Source organism: Haemorhous mexicanus, chromosome 6 (assembly GCF_027477595.1).
Source record: "Haemorhous mexicanus isolate bHaeMex1 chromosome 6, bHaeMex1.pri, whole genome shotgun sequence".
Lineage (NCBI taxonomy): Eukaryota > Metazoa > Chordata > Aves > Passeriformes > Fringillidae > Haemorhous > Haemorhous mexicanus.
In genome coordinates, this window is record NC_082346.1 from 16,992,980 (window position 1) to 17,012,820 (window position 19,841).

At 41.2% G+C, this 19,841-nt stretch overlaps 1 protein-coding gene across 2 annotated transcripts; it reads right to left on the reverse strand.

Annotated features, from left to right (window-relative positions):
* Positions 1-248: 248 nt before the first annotated feature.
* SPTY2D1 (SPT2 chromatin protein domain containing 1) lies at positions 249-19,001 on the reverse strand. Of its 2 annotated transcripts, XM_059848998.1 has the most exons (7): positions 18,844-19,001; positions 9,263-9,377; positions 6,723-7,829; positions 6,207-6,689; positions 5,269-5,425; positions 5,064-5,141; positions 249-3,856 (listed from the first exon to the last, which is right to left on the reverse strand). In XM_059848998.1, exons 1-7 carry the CDS (start codon positions 18,901-18,903, stop codon positions 3,760-3,762), a joined length of 2,097 nt encoding a protein of 698 aa, XP_059704981.1. In that variant the 5' UTR covers positions 18,904-19,001; the 3' UTR covers positions 249-3,759. The 2 variants fall into 2 exon arrangements, with proteins under 2 accessions (XP_059704981.1, XP_059704980.1); XM_059848997.1 differs by having other exon boundaries at positions 6,207-7,829.
* Between the last annotated feature and the right edge of the window lie 840 nt (positions 19,002-19,841).

The window sequence follows — 19,841 nt, forward strand, 5'->3', positions numbered from 1 at the left end:
CTAAATACATGTTCCTCCAAGTACATACCATGTGACAGCCTAAACTACAGGAGACACCAGGAACTTTCAGATCTTTTCTGAAGGGTTAAGTGGCTCCATTACATTTTTCATGCCTTCTTGCTGGCTGCATGAGAACCATTCTCACAGAACATTCAGACTGTGAGTGACTGTATGTGAAAGCTCAGAGGAAACAGCAGAAAGTAATTCTGATAAATCTTCCATAAAAGTAAACCAATGAGAAATAGCAGTAAAATGTTTAATGCCTGTAATTTATTGTACACATACTCTGTAAAATGTATATGCATTTGGTGTGTGCTAAAGTATACACTTCCTTAACAGCACCAGAGAGTAGGTAAGCTATGTATGAGGCTTTTAACCTGTTTTTGTCACATTGTGTAAAAAGACACTGCACACATGATATCCCCAAAGGAAAAGAAATCATTGGCTAAAACTAGAAGCACCCTTATTTACACACTAACACTTTAATATTGCGCACACCCACTCACCAAAATAAATAGAAGTACATTCATCACAATTTAAACACCAGTCTCTCCATATATTTATTTTCTGACATGTTTTGGTCTCCAGAAATATGCTATATCTAGAAATATGTATCAGCTACTATGTTACAAAATGCAAAAAAAAATTTAGAAAATTAGTTTTCCTGGACAATATTTTGGGCTTTACACAAAAATAAATCCAGATTTCCATAGAGATCTCATATACTTCTTGAAAGATTTTTATTTTAAAGCACAGCACAGAGTTGCACACTAAGGCTTCCTGTGATATGCAAAACCCTGGCCTCCAAAAGACATTGCTGTAAAGTGAAATACAGCTCAAGTGTAAATACAAGACATTTTCAAAAAGTAGTCATCAATAGAAAGTGCCCTTCATTTGATTTAGCATTAGCAGTAAAGAAGTAGCTACCTTAATTGTGCAATCAAAGCCAGACCTGGAAGGGTTTTATGAAAAGTACGTCATTTCACACTCTCAAGTTTAAGGATATAGAATCTGAGATAGCAGAAACCAACCTTTTTATCCTCCTACATTCATTATTTTTTGACACAATTTAGTAAAAAGGCACATTGTCAAACGGTGAATTAAGAATCTAAAACCAAGCCAGAATTTCCTTAAATACAATTAAATTATTAGCTGAACATCCAATCCTGATAAACCAATGTAAGCATTCTTCCAGTTTTTCTTCATCTCAAATTCAGATGCACTTTGGAAGTACTGAAATACTGTCATTAGATAAATACTATTAATCTGGCAAACAGTAAACAGGTTTTTGGATACAAGGTCAGGAATTAAAAAACTAATTTAGTTCCTTCCTAGCTGACATACAAATATGCAACAAATATGCAAGCACATTAAAAGCCAAACATTTGTACAAAATAGAAAACCCATCAGCATCCCATGCCAATTATGAGAAAGTACTTCTTGACTGTAAAATTACAAATGTGTCCTTGAATAATTTTTCATATGGAATAGACAAAACTTAAGCAATGATCACTGTGTGAAGAAAGTTATACAGTGTCTTAGGGAGGCTAGCAGAGTACATTCCAGTCACCATCTAAATGACAAAGTGCTTTACAGATTAAGAAGTTTAACTGGTCTTGCACGGTTAAATAATCAAGAAAGTGGTGAAATAATCAGGTTTTACTTAACCGGTATTTGTCTGAAATGCAGATTTCTTTCCCAACTGAACTAATTTCAACTTTATATATTTCTTTTGCTTCATAAGAAACTTTTTTCTCCCCAACTAGGCAGGAAGTTGCTCACAGATGATATTGCTGTCTGGGTTGATGGACCTCAAGTCTTTCTCCAGCTAAAAAGAATAAAAAAGTACAAACCCAGAACCTGATCATGGTCCCAAAGCCCATTGTCCTGAAAGGGTAATTCTAGAAACCAGGAATCTCCAACAGGAAATTTGAGATGGTCCCAATGCAGCAGAGAATACACCACACTTCTAGACAGTGAGGCTACACTGTCTTGCATAGTCTCCAGTGCATACACTGAGAAACAGTTTTTGTTAGTTAATAGAGAAACAGTTTTCCTTAGCTAATAGAGCAACAATGGTATCCTCACCTGGGCTCCATGTTAGCCAATACTGAGATAGGCTAGAGAATCTATACCATTAACTTACATCAGTGTTTTGTTGAGGCAGTAATATGGTACACCATTGACAGAAAACATTTTAAAAAGGCAAAGCTGTTTTTTCTTACATTAAGAATCAGATGTTTAAACTTTAGCAGCTTCCAAGACTGTTCCTTACAGGCTGCTATCTGAACTGCTTCCTAGAAGCAGCACTGTTAAGAATAGCCCCAAGAGGAAAGGTTCCTTTGTTGTTTCTCCACCACGTAATTTTTCCTTTTTCCCCACTCCCAACCAACACCCAAAGCCCTTTTTCTATTTTTTTACCCTATTTCTAGCATTAAAACATAATGGCCTGAAGCAGCTGAAGGCAGATGCTACCAATGGAGTCCTGGAGCTTGAGGCAAAGCTGAGCTGTGACACTGGTGAGCTTTGAAGGGCAACTTGGGGAAATCCTAGTAGATGCAACACCAGATTTGACTTTCAGGTCTCAGTGCAACTTCTGTCAACTTACATGAACCCTGTGCTGATTGTAAACAAATTCAGTTACTGAAACAAACAGTCTTTAAATGCATAGTTAGAAATAATGTGCAAATATGGGCATTAAGGTAAGTAACTGAACTAAGGCTCCTGCTATAAATATTATTTTAGGTTTTTGGCTTGCTGAAATCAATCACAAGTATTAACTAGTTAACATGATAATACTGAAAAGCTGCAAAAGCATTCTAACAGAACTTAATTCTGATGTTCTTTCTGAACAGTAAAACTAATCAGATAAATGACTGCTTCACATTTTAAATAATTTAACCATCGGATGTTTAATGCAAGAAAAAACACAGTTTGTAAAGCAGCAGAAGCTGTTAAACAAATCTGAAAATTTACAGGGCAGGAGAAGAATTCCCCAGCATATGCTTGAGCCCAAAAGCACAGGTTACATACAAACACTAGAAATTTCTGTTTTCAGGGTGTGTGTTTCTCATACTGAATTAGACTGGCACTGGAATTCCAGACAGCAAAAGCCAACATAATCTTCTGGCCATATCCATCACTGCACGGTTTGCAAATGACATGCACTTTTCTGTTTAGAAATAGAGGTTCAAATTATTTTTATGGGTCCTCAAATCTAAAGATCTGCAGCACTTTATTGCCTTAAACACCTGTGGACTGTGGTTGAATTTACACCCAAGCTACTGCTGTGCAGAAGACAACATTTTAACACTTTGAGGCTCAGGCTGGGAGACAGGGCAGGATATAGAGCAATCTCTCCAAGTCTCAAGAAATATCAGGGAACAAGAATGCTATTCCTTTCTTTCAAGTGAATGCAAAATTGGTTTACTGGTACGTGGCCCACACAGTTCCAAGTCAGTGCATAGCTAGTCAATATTTCTGCTGGCATCTTGAACTGGTTTAATCAATGGAAACATCTATTAATTTTACTCCATTTAATATGCATTAGTGCATTAATTTCTTCATTAAAAAACAACCCTGGCAAGTATTAAAAATAAATATCTTATTTAGGTCAAGCTAAAGCCTTGCTTTTCTGTACTTTAATCCCTTTAAATATTCTTTTGCCTGCTAACAAGCAAATGGAAACTGAAGTAGAACAAGAGATGTATGGAGGCAGAGGGGAGCAGAAACATGAACAAAGTCAACACCGTCAGTCAGTTAACGTGTCCTCAGCTTCTTAGACTGTCTCTTGCGTTTCAGCTCTTCTTCTTCCCGTCTCAGCTCTTCCAAGTCTTCCTGAACACCGAGTCTCAAGCTGCCAAACAAGATTAAATCCTTTACACTGCTACTCAGGACACCTGAGGTTTTACTTCTACATGCCCAAAAAACAACACTAGAAGTACTAGAGCTGATTTGAAGATTATTTTCATATCAGCTCTTCTTTAATTATAGAATGAATGCAGCTTCAAAAAAAAAAAAAAATCAAGATTTTTTTTTTAATCGTAAGATCAGAATCAAGTATTTCAAGGGAAAAAGATATTTAAAACTTCTGTCAAAAAATAAAGACTGTATTAAAAAAATTAAATTTAATACATAAGGTCTTTTGTTCTCCCTAAAAGCAGCTACTGAAACACATCCATTGGAAAAGTAAAATTGAATTTAACTCAAATCTCCACTTCCTTTATGAAACACATGTAGTTAAAAGTGAGTCAGGAATTCAACTCTGCAAAACCTCACTCTAGGATGTCAACAGTTTGGTTAACAGCAATATCACTTTAAAATTGCCTTCATTTCTCCTAACTCCACTTTACAGACTATAGTGTTCCACGGGCTGCAGATATTCCTCCAGGAGCCAGGAGGAATAAGGATACTGACTATAACTTCAAAGATGCAAGTTTCTGTATGGTTATTCAGAAGGCCTTGAACATTAGAACCAAAGAATTTGGTGACTCCATGCATTCCAATATTTGCATTTTCTATAGAAAACCCTTATAGCTCTCACAAAGCTTGTCCCATCACTCATTTAAAAACAAATAATCAGCTTCTCATAAGAATTATGCAGGCCCAAAGGCCAAAACCAACATGAAAATATCCCCTTCATAATTGAAATCAGTGACTATACAAGCTTGTCAGCATACTTTTTATACTTCTATAGAAATAGACACACACACGTATAAATAAAATTTCCAGATCTCAAACTACCAGAATATTGTAATGCTTGGGACCAATTAAAGAATTTGGAATTTCAAATGAAATGTGTAATTTTAAAAATATTTTTGAAATGAAGGAGATTTGTTTTTTATTCGTTCTTAACAAGCAAGGTTTGTGATAGGTAAGGACATCCATGACTTATTTAGGGCATCCACCACTGGCTGTATGAATTCCATCTTTTACTTAAGCTTTCTTATAAAAAATTGTAAGGTTTGCTGTTAAAAGCAGAGTGGATATTTGCTAGCTTAGCCCAATGACTTCAGCAATGAACAAACTCTGCAGTTTGTATCAAAGTTCAAATCCATGCATACCTCCTAGCTTCTTCTTTCTGTTGTTCTCTCCAGCTGCTCTCCATATAACGTAAGGCATAATCACTTTCATCTTTGTACCTGAAAATTAAATATCAGTTTGTAGCACATTAAAAAATAGGTAATGAATTAATATCCCTTCTTAGGAAGAATCATTACTTGTTCAACTGCTTGTTCTGCAGTATCTTAAAATTGTTACTTCTCTTACCTTTTCCGGTCATAGCCAAATATTTCCCGGATATGTTTTGATATTTCTTCTTGAGGTTCCCCTTCATCTTCAATGAAGTCATCCATTTCAGAGTCATATTCATCATCATCATCATCTTCTATTTGTCTCTTGTAACTAATAGGTGGTCTTCCAAGACCTAAATGACAGGAGAGAATGAAATCATTATCTAATAACATGAATATAATTTTAATTTAACAGTACTTCTCCGTGCTATACCTTGGGCATAGCCATTTTCTGGGCTTCATGGTAGAAAACTTCTGCCTCAAGTTAACCAGCATTTCTTAGAAATTCAGCAAGAGAAAATACTTCCTGAGTTGTGCTAGAGGAGATTGCCTATCAGTATCAGCAATGGCATCCTGAGGAAAGCAGATATCTGTTCTTTGCTCAGGGCTTTCCAGGCACTTATTCACTACATTCCACACTGCTTGCTCCTGATCAGAAATAAATTTTTAGGACAGCTTGTCACTGATAAGATAAATCTGCCAAAATGCTGAAATGTAAAACCTGTGAGCGATTTTCCATCTAGCGCTTCAAGCATCTGTTATTTAAGATGTGACAAAGTTTTATAGACCAACTATTAAGCAATGCTGGAAGCAAATCCTTCAATTCTTTTTCTTCTAAGAGCATTCATATACCAGTATCCATCACAGGCTGCTTAGTTTTCTTTCATGTGATACTTCACACCACCTGTATTTCAAAAATTACAAGCATAGGTAAAAATAAGTAAAATATATTAAAAGCTGCTCTATTTAATTTTGTTTCAATTATTAAACTGTTCTTATCTGTGTTTCACTCGGGTTTTTTCCAATTCTTCTCCCCACTGGGGGACAGGGCATGCAAGCAGCCGCGCAGTACTTAGTTGCCCATTGGAGTTAAACCACAACGGTGAAAAAATTCTTTGTTCTATAAATGCATACCTTGTGGATGAAGCACAGGTCTATGCCCTGGAAAAGGTCTCATTCCATTCATCTGTCCATTGCTAGGTCTTGTGACGAGGTTTTTAGAAGAAATGGTTTCTGACACGACAGTACACTTGGGTTTCACAGCTGTGCCCGGGCCGCTGCCTGGTCGCGCAGATCCTGCGCTTGTGCCGATGCCCGGCCTCCCTGGGCCAGTGCCAATGCCCGGCCTCCCCGGGCCAGTGCCCAAGCTGCTGCCTGGTTGCTTGGCTCCTGTGCTTGGACTGATTCCTGGCCTTCCTGGTCCTGTTCCCAGGCTGCTGCCTGGTCGCCCTGGTCCTATATTTGTGCTGCTGCCCGGCCTTCCCGGTCCAGCGCCCAAGCTGCCGCCCGGTCGCTTAAGTCCCACGCCTGAGCTGCTGCCCGGCCGCCCAGGTCCCGTGCTCGAGCTGCCCGTCGGCCTTCCCGGTCCCACGCCTGAGCCACCTCCTGGTCGCCCAGGTCCTGTGCTTGAGCTGCCACCAGGCCTCCCAGGTCCTGTGGCTGAGCTGCCGCCAGGCCTCCCAGGTCCTGAGCTTAAACCACTTCCTGGCCTTCCTGGTCCCACACCAGAATTGCTGCTTGATCGTCCCGGTCCTGCACTTGAACCACCACCGGGATGTCCAGGTCCTCCTTTTCCTAAGCTGCTGCCAGATCGTTTTGCATTGGAGTTGATTCCATGTTGAAGAGCTGCAGGTTTTCCTGGTTTTGCATGGGCAGACTTTTTCACGCTGGATTCTTTCACAGATGGCATTCTCTGAGCCCCATTGGCCGTGGGTTTTGAGGGTGGCACCTGAGAGCTTGAGCCAGACTTTCTAATACCATTGATAGGTAATTTATTATGACTGCTACCAGAAGAGCTTTTTAAGGAACCATTTTGTGAGGTTTTTTCCATTTGATCAAGTCTGGAAGAAGATGATGACCGTGGGTGTTTTTCAGTCAATGCTGGTGCTTTGGATTTCTTATCAATACTACCCATAGAAAGCGACAGACTGCTTTTAGATGTGGAATGTTTATCTACGGAGCTTTTATTAAGTTTTGTGTTTACAGATGCTTTTTGAGAAGACAGGTTTTTTGAAGAACTGGATATTCCTGTAGGCTTAATCTCCTTCTCACTTTTCTTATGCATTTCTGCTTTTTTGTTTTTGCGTCCCAAAAACTCCCTCTCTCTCAATTCTTCTGCTGTTCTGGGTCTCTCTTCTACCTTTTTCACTGGTTTTATTTCCACTGGTTCATATTGTTTCTTTTCAGCAAGCCTCAAGAGCTCTGCAAAGTTCAGAGGTGCTGGTGCACTTTTGGGAGGTGCCTTTGGTTTCACTGCAGCTTTGGATGGTTTCTCCTCATATTCTTCTTGCTCATGCTCAGATTCTGTCTGACTGTATTCAAGTTGCTCAGTTTCATCTTCTGTTGCATACTCAGCCTCTGGGGCCTGAGCAACATTCTCACAAGCCCTCCTCTTTTTAGGCTTCTCTTCAACAGGAACACCATTATAACCATAAAAATTATCCTTTGTTCGTGAGGCCATAGCTCTTGCCTTTCTGTCATGTTTCAGTTCAATACGCCTCGCCAAGAGCTGCTCTTTCTTCCTTCTTTCTTCCAGTGCTGCAAGAAAACCAGGTGAAAGTTACACAAAAGGCACTACTTTTTATGCCAATATTTTCCCAACTAACAAACCACTTAGGAAAGTAACTTAAGGATATCTGGCTAATAGCTATCCAAAAGAGATGAGAAAGTGACTCCAGGTCTGCCAACAGGACAGGCTGACTGGCTCCTGTGTCAGCTGCTCTAACAAAGGCAAGCAATTGAGTGAAATGCTGCTCTAACAAAACCCACTAAGGCTTTCCAAGGGAAGCAGCTTTCCTGGATGCTATGAAAATTGTGGAGAACCTCTGTATAAGGAGGTACAGAAGTTATGGGATCTCTGTATAGTGGAAAGAGTTCTGAGACTGAGAAAGAGAATCTTGAGACTATACAGAATTTACAAGCAAATGTTTAAGAGAAGTTGAGGAAGGGGAGAGAATAAGAGTATTGGGGGGATAATAACTGCAAAATAGCCTAAGTGGGTGGGTGTGTGTAGAGGGATATAAGGGAGACACAGAAACAGCTGAACACAGATAAACAAGCAGCTAGTCATTATACAAGTCTGATAGAGCCCTGTGCCCTATCTCCACAGTCTGTCCTATATCCTTACTGCTCTGGCTTAGCTGTTTTCTGCATAAGTATGCTCTCTATCTTGTGTCTGTGACCTGCTGACAAGAGCCAGGATGAATTAGGTGGTGAATGAGACATCTACATTCCAAATACTGGACAGACCAAGGAGTTGGAGGTAAATACCAAAAAGATTAAGAAAACAAAAATTCCTAGAAAATGGATCAGGCTACTCATACTTTGGGTGTCTATAAAGATACCATTCCTTGTCTGTGTCATTCTATTGTCAAGGGCTGTGACAGCACAGAGTGTACCAGCATGCCCCACGAGGAATTTGTGCTTAGTCTTGCTTCTGGACCTGGCAGCAGGACTAAGAAACAGACTCATGACTGGTCCAGGAGAGGAGGAATAACCTGGGCCATCCTGTCCATCAAATTTGGTTACCTTTAACAAAACATTAACATCAGAATGCAGTACTAGTTTATTCCATAGACTATTTAAAGGAAGAAATCATGTCTTGGAGACTCTTTAATCTGGTGTATCAATACAGTGAATTTTAAGACAGAACAATGGCAACTCTTTCCATTTTTCACACAGATAAACTTTTCAAAGTTAAGCTAACTAAAGTTGAGATAGTTTTTTGCTCTTCACCTTAACTGCTTTCTCAATCTCCAGCCATAAATCCTAATGTAGCTGAATAATGTTTTAACCCCTTAGGAAAGCAAGCAAACGTCCCCAGCCCTTACTTAGTTCCAGCTTTCTCTCATCAGGTCTACGCATAAATTCCAGAAACAGATGTGCTGCTGTATTTGCAAGAAATTTGAATAAAGTGACAAATAGAAAACAACAAATTAAAGTCTCCCATAGGAGATATTTTGTACTTTTACCTTTTTTCCTCTTTTCTTCTTCTTGCCGTCTGAGAAATGCTTGCACTGCTGCAGACTCTACACCTTTGACTTTGGGAACTTTTTTGGGAGGACCAACAGCCAAACTGTACCTTTTCTGCAAAGAACAAAAAAATGTCAGAAGAGTAAAGAAATGTAAAAAAAATCAGTCTTTAAAACTGAGGAGTTGCATAACAGTCCTGTACTTGACTTAAGCACAGAGCTGGTACACAGTAAACAATGAATTCCCACTGAAACTGAGGGTTGTGCTGGGTACATTTGACTCACAGTTGTGCTTTCAGACTGAGCAACCAGACCCAAGTCCCTGGGAGAAACTTGCAAGCTAGAAAGGGCCTGGTCCAAGGAAGAAGATAAGTCTTGAATTTTTTTTTTTTTCTTCATAATCATCAGAAGAGCAAGATGAACAAGATATCAGCACTAAGACAAGGACATTTGTCTTGTCTATACCATTGGCCAGCAGCCAACTACTTCACCCTATAAATATTGCCATCAGGATGAGCCTGATTTGAGCTCTCCCTGAACTGCAGCTTAACAGGATGCCAGGTGACCCCTTGAGCAGGGATATCTCTCAGGGTTAGAAATTCCTTACCTGAAACTAAGAGATCTTTCCTTACCCAAGGTGGAAGGATTCCTTACTCATGATAGATCCTCAGTGGGTGACAGAGGATGTTGCATTAGTATTATGAAACACTACTAATCCATCCACCCCATATTATTACAAACACTGTATGGATAATTCCATTAGATATATACCACTGACCAAGCCTGAGACTAAGAATGGATCCAGCCACTCCAAACTGAGTTTAGAAAGCAAAGAGTCCACTCAGAACCTTGTGTCTCAACAGGACTGTGCTTCTTGCTCTTTGCATTGCCAGTCCCTGAGAATTATTCTAAATGAGCTCATAAATGAATGAATTTGAACTCTTTTTTGTATGTTTCCTCCATTAATTAAATAATAAAATGAACCTTGCAATAAACTTATTAAACCTTGTCAAACCCCTGCTGAACTTTGTTACATTCCAGTGAATTGTCAAATCATTATTTTATCTCAAAACACATTGCTGTGTATCTTTTGAGTGAGGTACATTCACAAGGGCACATCTACAATATGTGGATACATCCAAGACAGGGCTCACTCAGCTTTTGGAAGGAATGAGCAGGAAACCAGAAGACAGGTAGGGAAACAAAATGAGTGAAATGAACTGGACTATTAAGGAATGCAATGCCTGCATTAGTAATGGAATAAAGGTATTTCAGTTCAGCCTTAGTCTTTGACCAAGAGGAACCAAAAGCAAACTACAGCCCAAGCTGCCAGAGTAAACTCAGTTCCAGACTGCAGGTTTACAGCTCCATTTTTAGCTTGCTTGTAGACACTCATTTCAGTTTCAGGTTACCTAATTCAGCAAAAATAGATAAATCTACTAAAAAAATTTTAATTACTCCAAAATCTGGAACGGACTATACCAGCATAACAAATAGGCTGACGTAAAACCAACAATACTGATTTTAGCTCCTGCTAGCAGTGACCTTAAACACAATACTGCTGTACATCAAGGAGTTAGTGACCCACACCAGCTGACCTGAAACTCCACTTATCACGTGAGATCAGTGTGACCTCTGCACTAACTGTGAGAGAATACACAGCCCCCACCTGGCACCTGGCAATTACAGCACTTGCACATGGTGTAATTTGCCAGGAGAAGAGAAGGCTCCAGGGAGATCTTGTTGCAGCCTTTCAGTACTGAAAGGGAGCTTATAAGAAAGATGGGGACAGTTTTTAGCAGAGACAGTAACACTAGGACAGGGGGTATTGGTTTAAAACTAAAAGGGCAGATTCTGACTAGAAGTTGTTCGAGGGGAACAGTGAAACACTGGCTCAGATTGCCAGGAGAGGCTGTAGACCCCCTGTCCCTGGAAACATCCGAGGTCAGGTTGGACAGGGCTCTGGGTGACCTCATCTGTTTTAAGATGTCCCTGCCCATTGCAGGGGAGTTGGACTAATCACCATTAATGGTTCCTAGTCTACGATTCTATATGTCATTATATCCTGAGGTGAAGCTGCATGTTTTCAAATAACATCTTTTTCCTTGGCAGAGGAAATGATAAACTGTGCTATTAACTTCCCAGGACAACCTGCAAATGCTCTAAAGACTACAACAGTGATTACATGCAACACAGACAGGATTTGCACAGTTTGCCATGCTTTAAAGTCCATCCAGTGCTGTTCAACCTGGGGTTCTGGCAACTGAACAGATGTAAAGTTATCTATGCTACCCCCTTTTTTGCTTCCCTTATCCAATAAAGGTTCCTTAAATCAATGTTAAGTGCCCAAGTGCCTCTTACTGGGCTCTATAACAACCATTTGCACCAGTGTGCTGCACCTGCTCAGACACTGCCTTTCACAAATGTACCAGGTTGTGCCTGAAATGGGAAAAATAGAGAAATTTTTTTTAACTTCTTCCCACAAACAAAATACAGAAGAAAAAACAAGGCAATGAGAGAGACAGTTGTAAAGATAAATACCATAGAAGGCAGTTAAACTCAGAAGCAAAAGGAAAACAGAACACATTTAGGAATAAAAGAAACCCCAATCCAAAACTGAGGTTTGAGAGGGTGGAGTTTTTTTTTGTTTATTTCAAAACTAAGCCAACATATTAAAATCTAAACCAAGATCTCCCACATGACACATTAAGATTCTCACCAAAGAGATGTGAAAAAAGACCCAAATAAAGTATCACTAAAGAGCCACACAAGTCAGCATTTCTATAAATATCTTTCTGTCCTCATAAAGCCTTATGAAACTTAACTAAAATAATCAAAACAAAATATCTGGTAAGGAAACCTACATCCAAATGTTTTAGAGGCAATAATCAGGCAGGCTGGCAGCCTGACTCCCTATAAACATCAATATCAGACAATAGAAACCTTCATTCTCATTTCTGATTCATTGATCAGCAGAACATGAATAGATCTTGGATTACTTTAATTACTAACATGCAAACCCATAAATAAGTTTGAATATACATGCACTAAGAAGCAAGGTTTGGAGGCTCATTTCTAAGCTGCATCCAAAACTGGCTCCAAGAAGGGCAGCTACAATACCAGCCACCTGTAGTCTTCTCAAGCAGTTTCTGACATGACCAGAGCACAATTACTACAGTGCACCATCCACATACATTGCATATTAAAACCTGCCATGTCACCTCATCACATTAAAGACCTACTACAGCCAAGCTCATTTCCTGAGCTTCACCTCTGTGCAAGGAATTTTACCACAACCTGAGAACCAATTTTCCTGTTTGCACCAAAAGTGTTCCAGGTGCAAACAGGAAAATGACTGCTCAGGAAACCTGAACTGCCACGCAGAACTGCCTCTCAGCTTTTGCTCAAATGGGGCCCAAGGCTCTATGTCCCAGAGAAATCTGGTTTATTCCATTTGAACAGGAACAGACAGAGAGGCAAAGCAACCCACACATTATCAGTCAAAATCCTGTGAGGAACAGGTTGAAGCAAATTAGTAATTTGAAATTACTTAGAAATTACTTGCAGTACTTTGTAGCATACTCATCTTAGTATAATGATGTCTCTGTAAATTATCTTACAAAGTTAAACCGTCATGTTTTGCCATTGGTAACCTAATTTGGCAAAGCTTCATTTAATTATTCCATTTCAACTGTGCCCTCAGTTTTGAAAACTCTGTTTTAAAAACTGTGTAGTACTCAGGCATCTTTTCTAGCCTAAATGATTTTGTTCCTAAGGAGCACCTTTGGAAACTGCTAAACAGCAGAGACAAAAGTAGATTGATTTATTCTGTTGGGAAACCTCATAAAGAATTAAAGTGATGGGGAAGCAGTTTTCAGGCATTGTTTTGCTGCACTGTGACTAATAGCTCTATCCAGGAACAGGTTTGTAAAGTAGCTGGACAGACAAGCTCATTTCTGACTGCTGTTAACATGAAAAATCATGCAAAATTTTAGTTAAAATTTCCAATCAGTAGCATTTCTTAATATTGACTAACAACTGAAAATACAGGAAAAAAAAAAAGAGTATAATAGTACAGAAAATGTGTATGTCTCACTTTCATTCAGTTATAGCATAAAATATCCTGCTGAACTGTAGCCTTTCTAAAAGCACTGAACCATACACTCGTTCTGCAAACACTAATAAAGTGTTTTATATGCAGTGCAAATGAATATGCATCAGACTGCAGGTAAAGCAGGCTAAATAAGCCAGCACACATCACTATACCATCCAAACAGCAGCTGCACTATTCTGGCTTTTAATAACTATTGCTAAGTTGGTTAAATCAACAGAGGAATAGAAATGTTTAGCCTTTAGGAAAGAGCAGGTCATGCTGTTCCCAGAACACTGCACTCTTCGAGCTGTAAACAGTGACTATTTGCTCTGAAGTCACTGACTTCCTTCAAACCGTGGCACATGATCCTGATAGAGTTGTAGCTATTTTGATGTCAGCATTCAAGTACCAAATCTTGGACAATAAAACAAAATTTATAAAATAATTGCAGACGTTTTGGCACCCAAATGAAGCCCCAGAGGCCTAGACCAAACACCAGTGCCAGCCAGAAGTAGCATTGCCTTTAACAATGGTCAGTATTTACACAGGTGGCAATGCAAGATCAATGCAACTGATCAATTCTGCCAAACCCAATTCTCAAGTAGAGCACCCAAGCAGCTCAGTTACTGCAATGGGCTTGCACATGCAGTGCAAAGACAATTCCATTTGTGTTATCCACTGCAGGCAACTTGCAGGGAAGATTTTTATTTGCTTGTTTTTCACTAGCATGTTACAACACTTTGCCTGTTCTTCACAGATAATTTCTTCCTTATCATTTGCCAAGACATTTCCTTCTCCAATGGGAAGTCCACATTTCCCCCCAAATATTCTTCAGGGTTTTCATAAGTTACAATGCAAAATGTAACCACGACTATGTACTCTATCACCACCTATTAAAGCCAGGTGGGGCAGTGCTCTTTATCTCTTCCACAACCCATCCTCCATCCAGGGAGATATCTGCTGTAAATGGGCCACTGAGTCTCACTGCATGACTGATAAAATTACATCATCTCATTGTGATATGTTCTGCCCAGAGGGAGGAACCAAGCATTCCTACCTAGATAAAAATCTGAGAATTGGAACACCAGGGGAGCCTTTTCCCACTAAATTCCCTAAGGAAGACCAGGCCCATCTACACCACCACTGTACCTTCAAAGAAACACCCTTCTGTAGGATCACTGCTTCCACAGAACATCTGTCACTGCAGGAGGGCTGCAGCCACCATTTAATCAGACTGCTACCAACACGATGACCCACAGGGTGTCAGGTCGTATTCTGACTCTGTCAGTGTTTATTTGTATTACTGCATTTTTATTTTAATTTTCCTAGTAAATAATTGTTATTCCTATTCCCATATCTTTGCCTAAGAGCCCCTTAATTTCAAAATTATAATAACTCAGAGGGAGGGGTTTACATTTTCCATTTCAAGAAAGGCTCCTGCCTTCCTTAGCAGACACCTGTCTTTTTAAGCCAAGACAAGGGTATCATTTTCTGAGAACATCAGGAATGGTTCATCCACCACACACATCCTTGTTTGTGTCACTCCTCTTGCAATGCCAATCCCTCAAAAGGCAGCTTTCCACATCGTAAGTAGCCATTTGTGTTCACTGCCCAGGGGCCTCTGCCCTTCATCCTGAACTGGTATTTCCAAAGCTTCTGCTACAGATTTGCCACGGGGTTCGCAGCAGCTGACTCGGCAGTGAGACTGTCTTAGAATACCCACATGATGATTTTGCAACTGCTGCTTTCAATTTCTGGTTGTGACAAAGTAAATACTAGGTAACAAGCATGTTTAAATTTGCTGCATTTCAGGATCTAACAACTCCTACCGAGAGAAAGATAAAACGCTCAGTTTATCGGCTCACACTGCTCTCCTCTCCCAAAACCAATTCAACAGGTTCTTATATTTTATTCCTAAAAAGGCAAAAATTATTTTCTTCCAATTTTGCAACTGCTGCTACAACACCCAAGCAGAACCCTTGGCTGGAAAAAAAATTGCAGATTTCTTCTATGAAAAGTTACTTCACACAGGAAAAAAAAAAAAAGAACATACTTTATGCTTTCCTTTCTGTAGTGGTATTGTGGCCCCCATTTTACTAGTCAGCATTTAAACCTCAACAGTCTGGAACTTTACTATCAGGTCAGTCAAGTTGAGAGCAAAAGCCCTCCTCACCCCTGCCAACATTTCACATTGCATATCTCGCAGTTCCCTCCTGTGGAGGCTGATGCAATCCAAATAATTTTAGCCCCGTTTTGAGGCCAGTTTTAAGCACACAATAAATGCACACACATCAATCGATGGCAGTCTGGTCCTACAGCAGCAATCTGCACTTCACAGCCATTCCCATTATTTCTCATGCTGAGCTTCTCTTGCCTGCGGGCAAACGCTCGATAATTTGTAGATTAGAATTCGATGGGCAGGCTCTGTAACTAAAGGTCCTCTGAAAAAACTCTGGGATTCTGTTAGTGTTTCACTTCACAAGTACTAGATTCCTTCTGGCTACTTGTATCTGTCAGCTTCACTGGAAGCTGCTTTGCTTTGTACCAGACCTCACAAGTGCTGACGTGGAGGAAGAGCTCTTTCGGTTTTGCGTCACCTCTTTGTGGTTAAATTGTATCGGATTTCTGTCAATTCTGTACACCAAAGTCTCACTCTCAGTTAAAAGGAATCGGGAGCAATATGAGATGTTTATACTGTCTTTAATAGTTTATTAGAAACTAAGGTGAAATAAAAGAATGACTTGGTTCCAACTGTCCTCAGGGTTTTTTTTTTTTAAGCTGCAATAAAATTTCATATTTTAAAGAATAGCTACAATAAAAATATCTGAAAGTGCTCTGTCATGTCATGTGAAACACATGGCATAACACAGTACACCAAATTCACCAAAAAGAGTGGCACAATCTATTTAAACCTCTCTAAAGACAACATTAAATCTCATAACTGTTATCACGTCTAGTCAAAGCAAGACCATACTGAAAATCTGACGAACTGCTAATATGAACACAGGTAACAAAATAAGGCAATGACACCCCTATGGAATATTAGATGATAAAACCTGGGGCTCTACTCAGCAGCTGCTGTGAAGATGATCAGCAGCACATCATTAATAGCTTAGGCAGTAGTTCATATATGTACTGTTTTATTTAGAAACAAAACCTGATGCAACTAACACAGCACCAAAAGGCTGAGTTCAGCAATGTTCCTTTTGAATCTGGATTTCCATAGGGAGATGAACAAGCAGATTCGTTTTTACAGGGACATGATGTAATATCTGCTTTATCCAGGCCCCTCTTTTACAATACAAGGCCACATTATTTCTTAGAGTTTTTATGTAGTTTCCACTTTGAACTCAACACAACCTGTTCTGGAGTGTATATATATTTATATATACTTTGAATATACACTACTTGTTCATGTCACTGTCTTTCATTACAAAGGCCATGGAACATTTAGTCAGGTGCACTGTAAAGTTTAAAACAAACTTCTCAGCGAGAAATTCAGAGGATATGCGTGTTAATGCAGCAACTAACATTTCTGGAAACCTGGTAATTTTATATGCCAGTAAATGTGTAATTAGTCTATATGGTGTTTTTAATAAAAGTATTTTAAAATAATTATATTCTTCTTATATAAACACATTTAATATACTAGCTTTAACACAGTGAAGTTGTTTAGATGTCCAGTGATTGTAAAATCTCCATGGGCTCTCTTTTAAAGCCCAGCAGCTGCAAATAGCTTCAAGCAGTGCCAAGTGCAGCTCTGCTTTTGCTCAGAGACTGGGGCCAACTTCAGTGTTAAAAGCTGCACCACTAATGTGCTAAACAAACTGTTTCAACTATGGATTCAATTGCACTCTCACTCCATGAGTTAATCAGGAATTAGCAAATCCTAATGCTGCCTTTACTAAAAAGAGTAGCTAAACCCTCATTCATTGCACAAGAAGTAGGATCCCCTCCCTCCACCATCACATCCACAATGGAGATTTTGGCAGATATTTTATCAATTCATCATCACGGATTAAAACTTGCGACAAAAAAAGTAGTGGCTCACACAGTAAAGCTGCTTGGGGAAACTGAGACTGTAAAGAGAAGCTTTAAACATCTAAAACAATAATTATAATAACCCAGTGACAACTGAGTGAAACAGCTTAAGACCAATCAAAAGGGCATTTAAATATCCTAAAGTATTTCTGTATTTGTTATTTATTATTAACAATAATTATAATAACCCAGTGACAACTTAATGAAACAGCTTAAGACCAATCAAATGGGCATTTAAATATACTTTATATAAATATAAACTATTTCTGTATTTGTTACTTTATTATTTATGTTATGAACCAGATTCCTATGTAGGGTCAGAGACAAATTAAACATGCCTAAATATAAAAAAAGCTGATTTTATAAGATTTTAAACCCACAATGGAATCTGATTAATTTCACATCTACCATATGGTCGGTACATATTATCAACTGGTCACACTACTAGCGAACATTACCAAAGTTTTACTAAAGATAGAGACACTGACATTCACTAGTTCTGACACCACCAAAATGAAGACACTGTCCAATTGAGAGTATGATTTTTTTTTCCCTGTTTTTCCTGGTTTTTGCTAAAAACAAGTACCCCTCATTAACACTGGGTTTAAGCAAACTAATTACAGAAACAGAACTCTGACAGTCTGTTGAAAAGCAAACATAAAAAGTGCCTCCCTAGCTGGTGGCTACCAAAGAGAAAACATTTCTTATCCAAATAAGCACTCAAGACTTATAATTTGGGCTCTCCCAGAGGAATGAAACCCAGGATATGAATGTATGAAAAGGCCACGTGCCCTTCCTACAGCCAGATTTCATCCAGGCAAGTCAGAGGGTTATTGCACACGGAATCCACATGTTACTGATAGCTTGAACTAAACCACAAACTGCTGCAGTACAGACATCAGAACAATATTAACAATATACCAACAGCCTTCGGCCAGCCCTCCCCACAGCGCTGTTACACGCTATTCCTTCGCGGGGCACACAGAGACCTCAGACAACGCAGCCCATTCACCCGAAACTTGTCACTTTGTCTCCGACTCGCACTGGAGACGTGGCAGACTCGCGTTTGCGGAGCGAACAAAAGGACTCAGCCGGCTTTTGGGCACTGCCTTCCCCCGCAGCACGGCTCCGCTCCCGGCAGGGATGTCGGCACTGCCAGACCAGGAGGGCAAGCCGCGGCTGCCCGCTCCCAGCCCGGGGGCGCCGGCACCTGTTGACAGAAGGGGCCCCGCTCGCCCCCTCGCCTCACACAGACGCTTTTCCAGCCCCCAGGAGCGAGCAGCCCGGGCCGGCGAGGCGGAAGGCCCGGCAGAGACAGCGGCGGGCGCTGCCCGGGCAGGGGCCGAGGCGGGAGGGGCTCCCGCGGCCGCGGGGCCCTCCCCGGGCCCGACCGCCACCGCGCCCCGGCCCCGCGCCCCCCGGCAGCCCCAGCCGCCCCCGAGCTCACCGGCACCGCGTTCAGCCCCTGCTGCTCCGAGGCCATCACAAGAATGTTGTGGAAATCCATGGCCAGGCCGGAACACGGGGGGCTGCGGCAGCCGCCCCGCTCGCACTGCCCGCCGCCCCCCGCCCGCTCGGCCCCGCTCGCTTCCGCCCGCTGCCGCCTACCCTTTATATAAGCTCGCCTGGCGCCGGCGTCACTTCCCCTGTGGCGGAGCCTCGCCACGGGAAACGGGGCTGGACGAGGGGAGGGAACGGCGAGGTGCGTCTCGGGAGCCCCGCAGGATGGCAGGGCCCGGAGTGGTAGCGGGGGCGGCCTTATGAGAGCCCCGGGGCAGCCCCCGCCCGGCCGCGCCCGGCGCTTCTCGCCGCCCCCCGCTCACAGCTGGCGCCGGTACCGGCGATTGTCCCTCCGCCCGCCTCGGCCTCGGCCCTGAAACGCCTTAGAGAGAGGCTGTTTGCGGGGCACGGAGTGACGGCTCCAAACTGACAGGGAGCAGGCTTAGATTTGGTGTCGCGAAAAAATTCTTTACTGTGAGGGTGCTGAGGCACCGGGACCGCTTTCCTAGAGAAGTTGTGGGTTCCCCATCCCAGGAAATGGTCCAGGAGTGGTTGGATGGGGCTTGACACAGCCTGGTCGAGTGAAAGGTGTCCCTGCCCACAACGGGAGGGTCAGAACTAGATGATCTTTAAGGTGCCTTCCAACCCAATCCATTCTGTGATTCTATGATTACCACCCCCAACCTCGGCATAGGGATGTGTCAATAAAGTATCAAAAACTTGTACTTTCTTCTTTTTTCCAATAGCAACTCTTCATTTTTCAGTGACAGTGAGAATTGTGGTGGTTCGAAAGGAAAAAGCCTTTGGGGGCAATGGCCAGTAGCTCCAAGCACACCCTAACACCTGCCCCCGTCCCTCCTGCATTCCCAGCTGCTAGCTCGTCCCTGAGTGGACATCAGCTAGGCAGAAATCCTGTAACAAAGGAGGAAAATGGATTAAGTTTCC

Excerpts from the sequence above, each read along its gene's own strand:
- SPTY2D1 (XM_059848997.1), bottom strand. The coding sequence starts at position 18,903 with ATGGATTTCCACAACATTCTTGTGATGGCCTCGGAGCAGCAGGGGCTG. Across the intron at positions 5,426-6,206 it reads ACCTGTGCTTCATCCACAAG|GTCTTGGAAGACCACCTATT; the intron begins GTATGCATTTAT and ends CCTGTCATTTAG. Across the intron at positions 3,857-5,063 it reads CAGAAAGAAGAAGCTAGGAG|CTTGAGACTCGGTGTTCAGG; the intron begins GTATGCATGGAT and ends CTTGTTTGGCAG.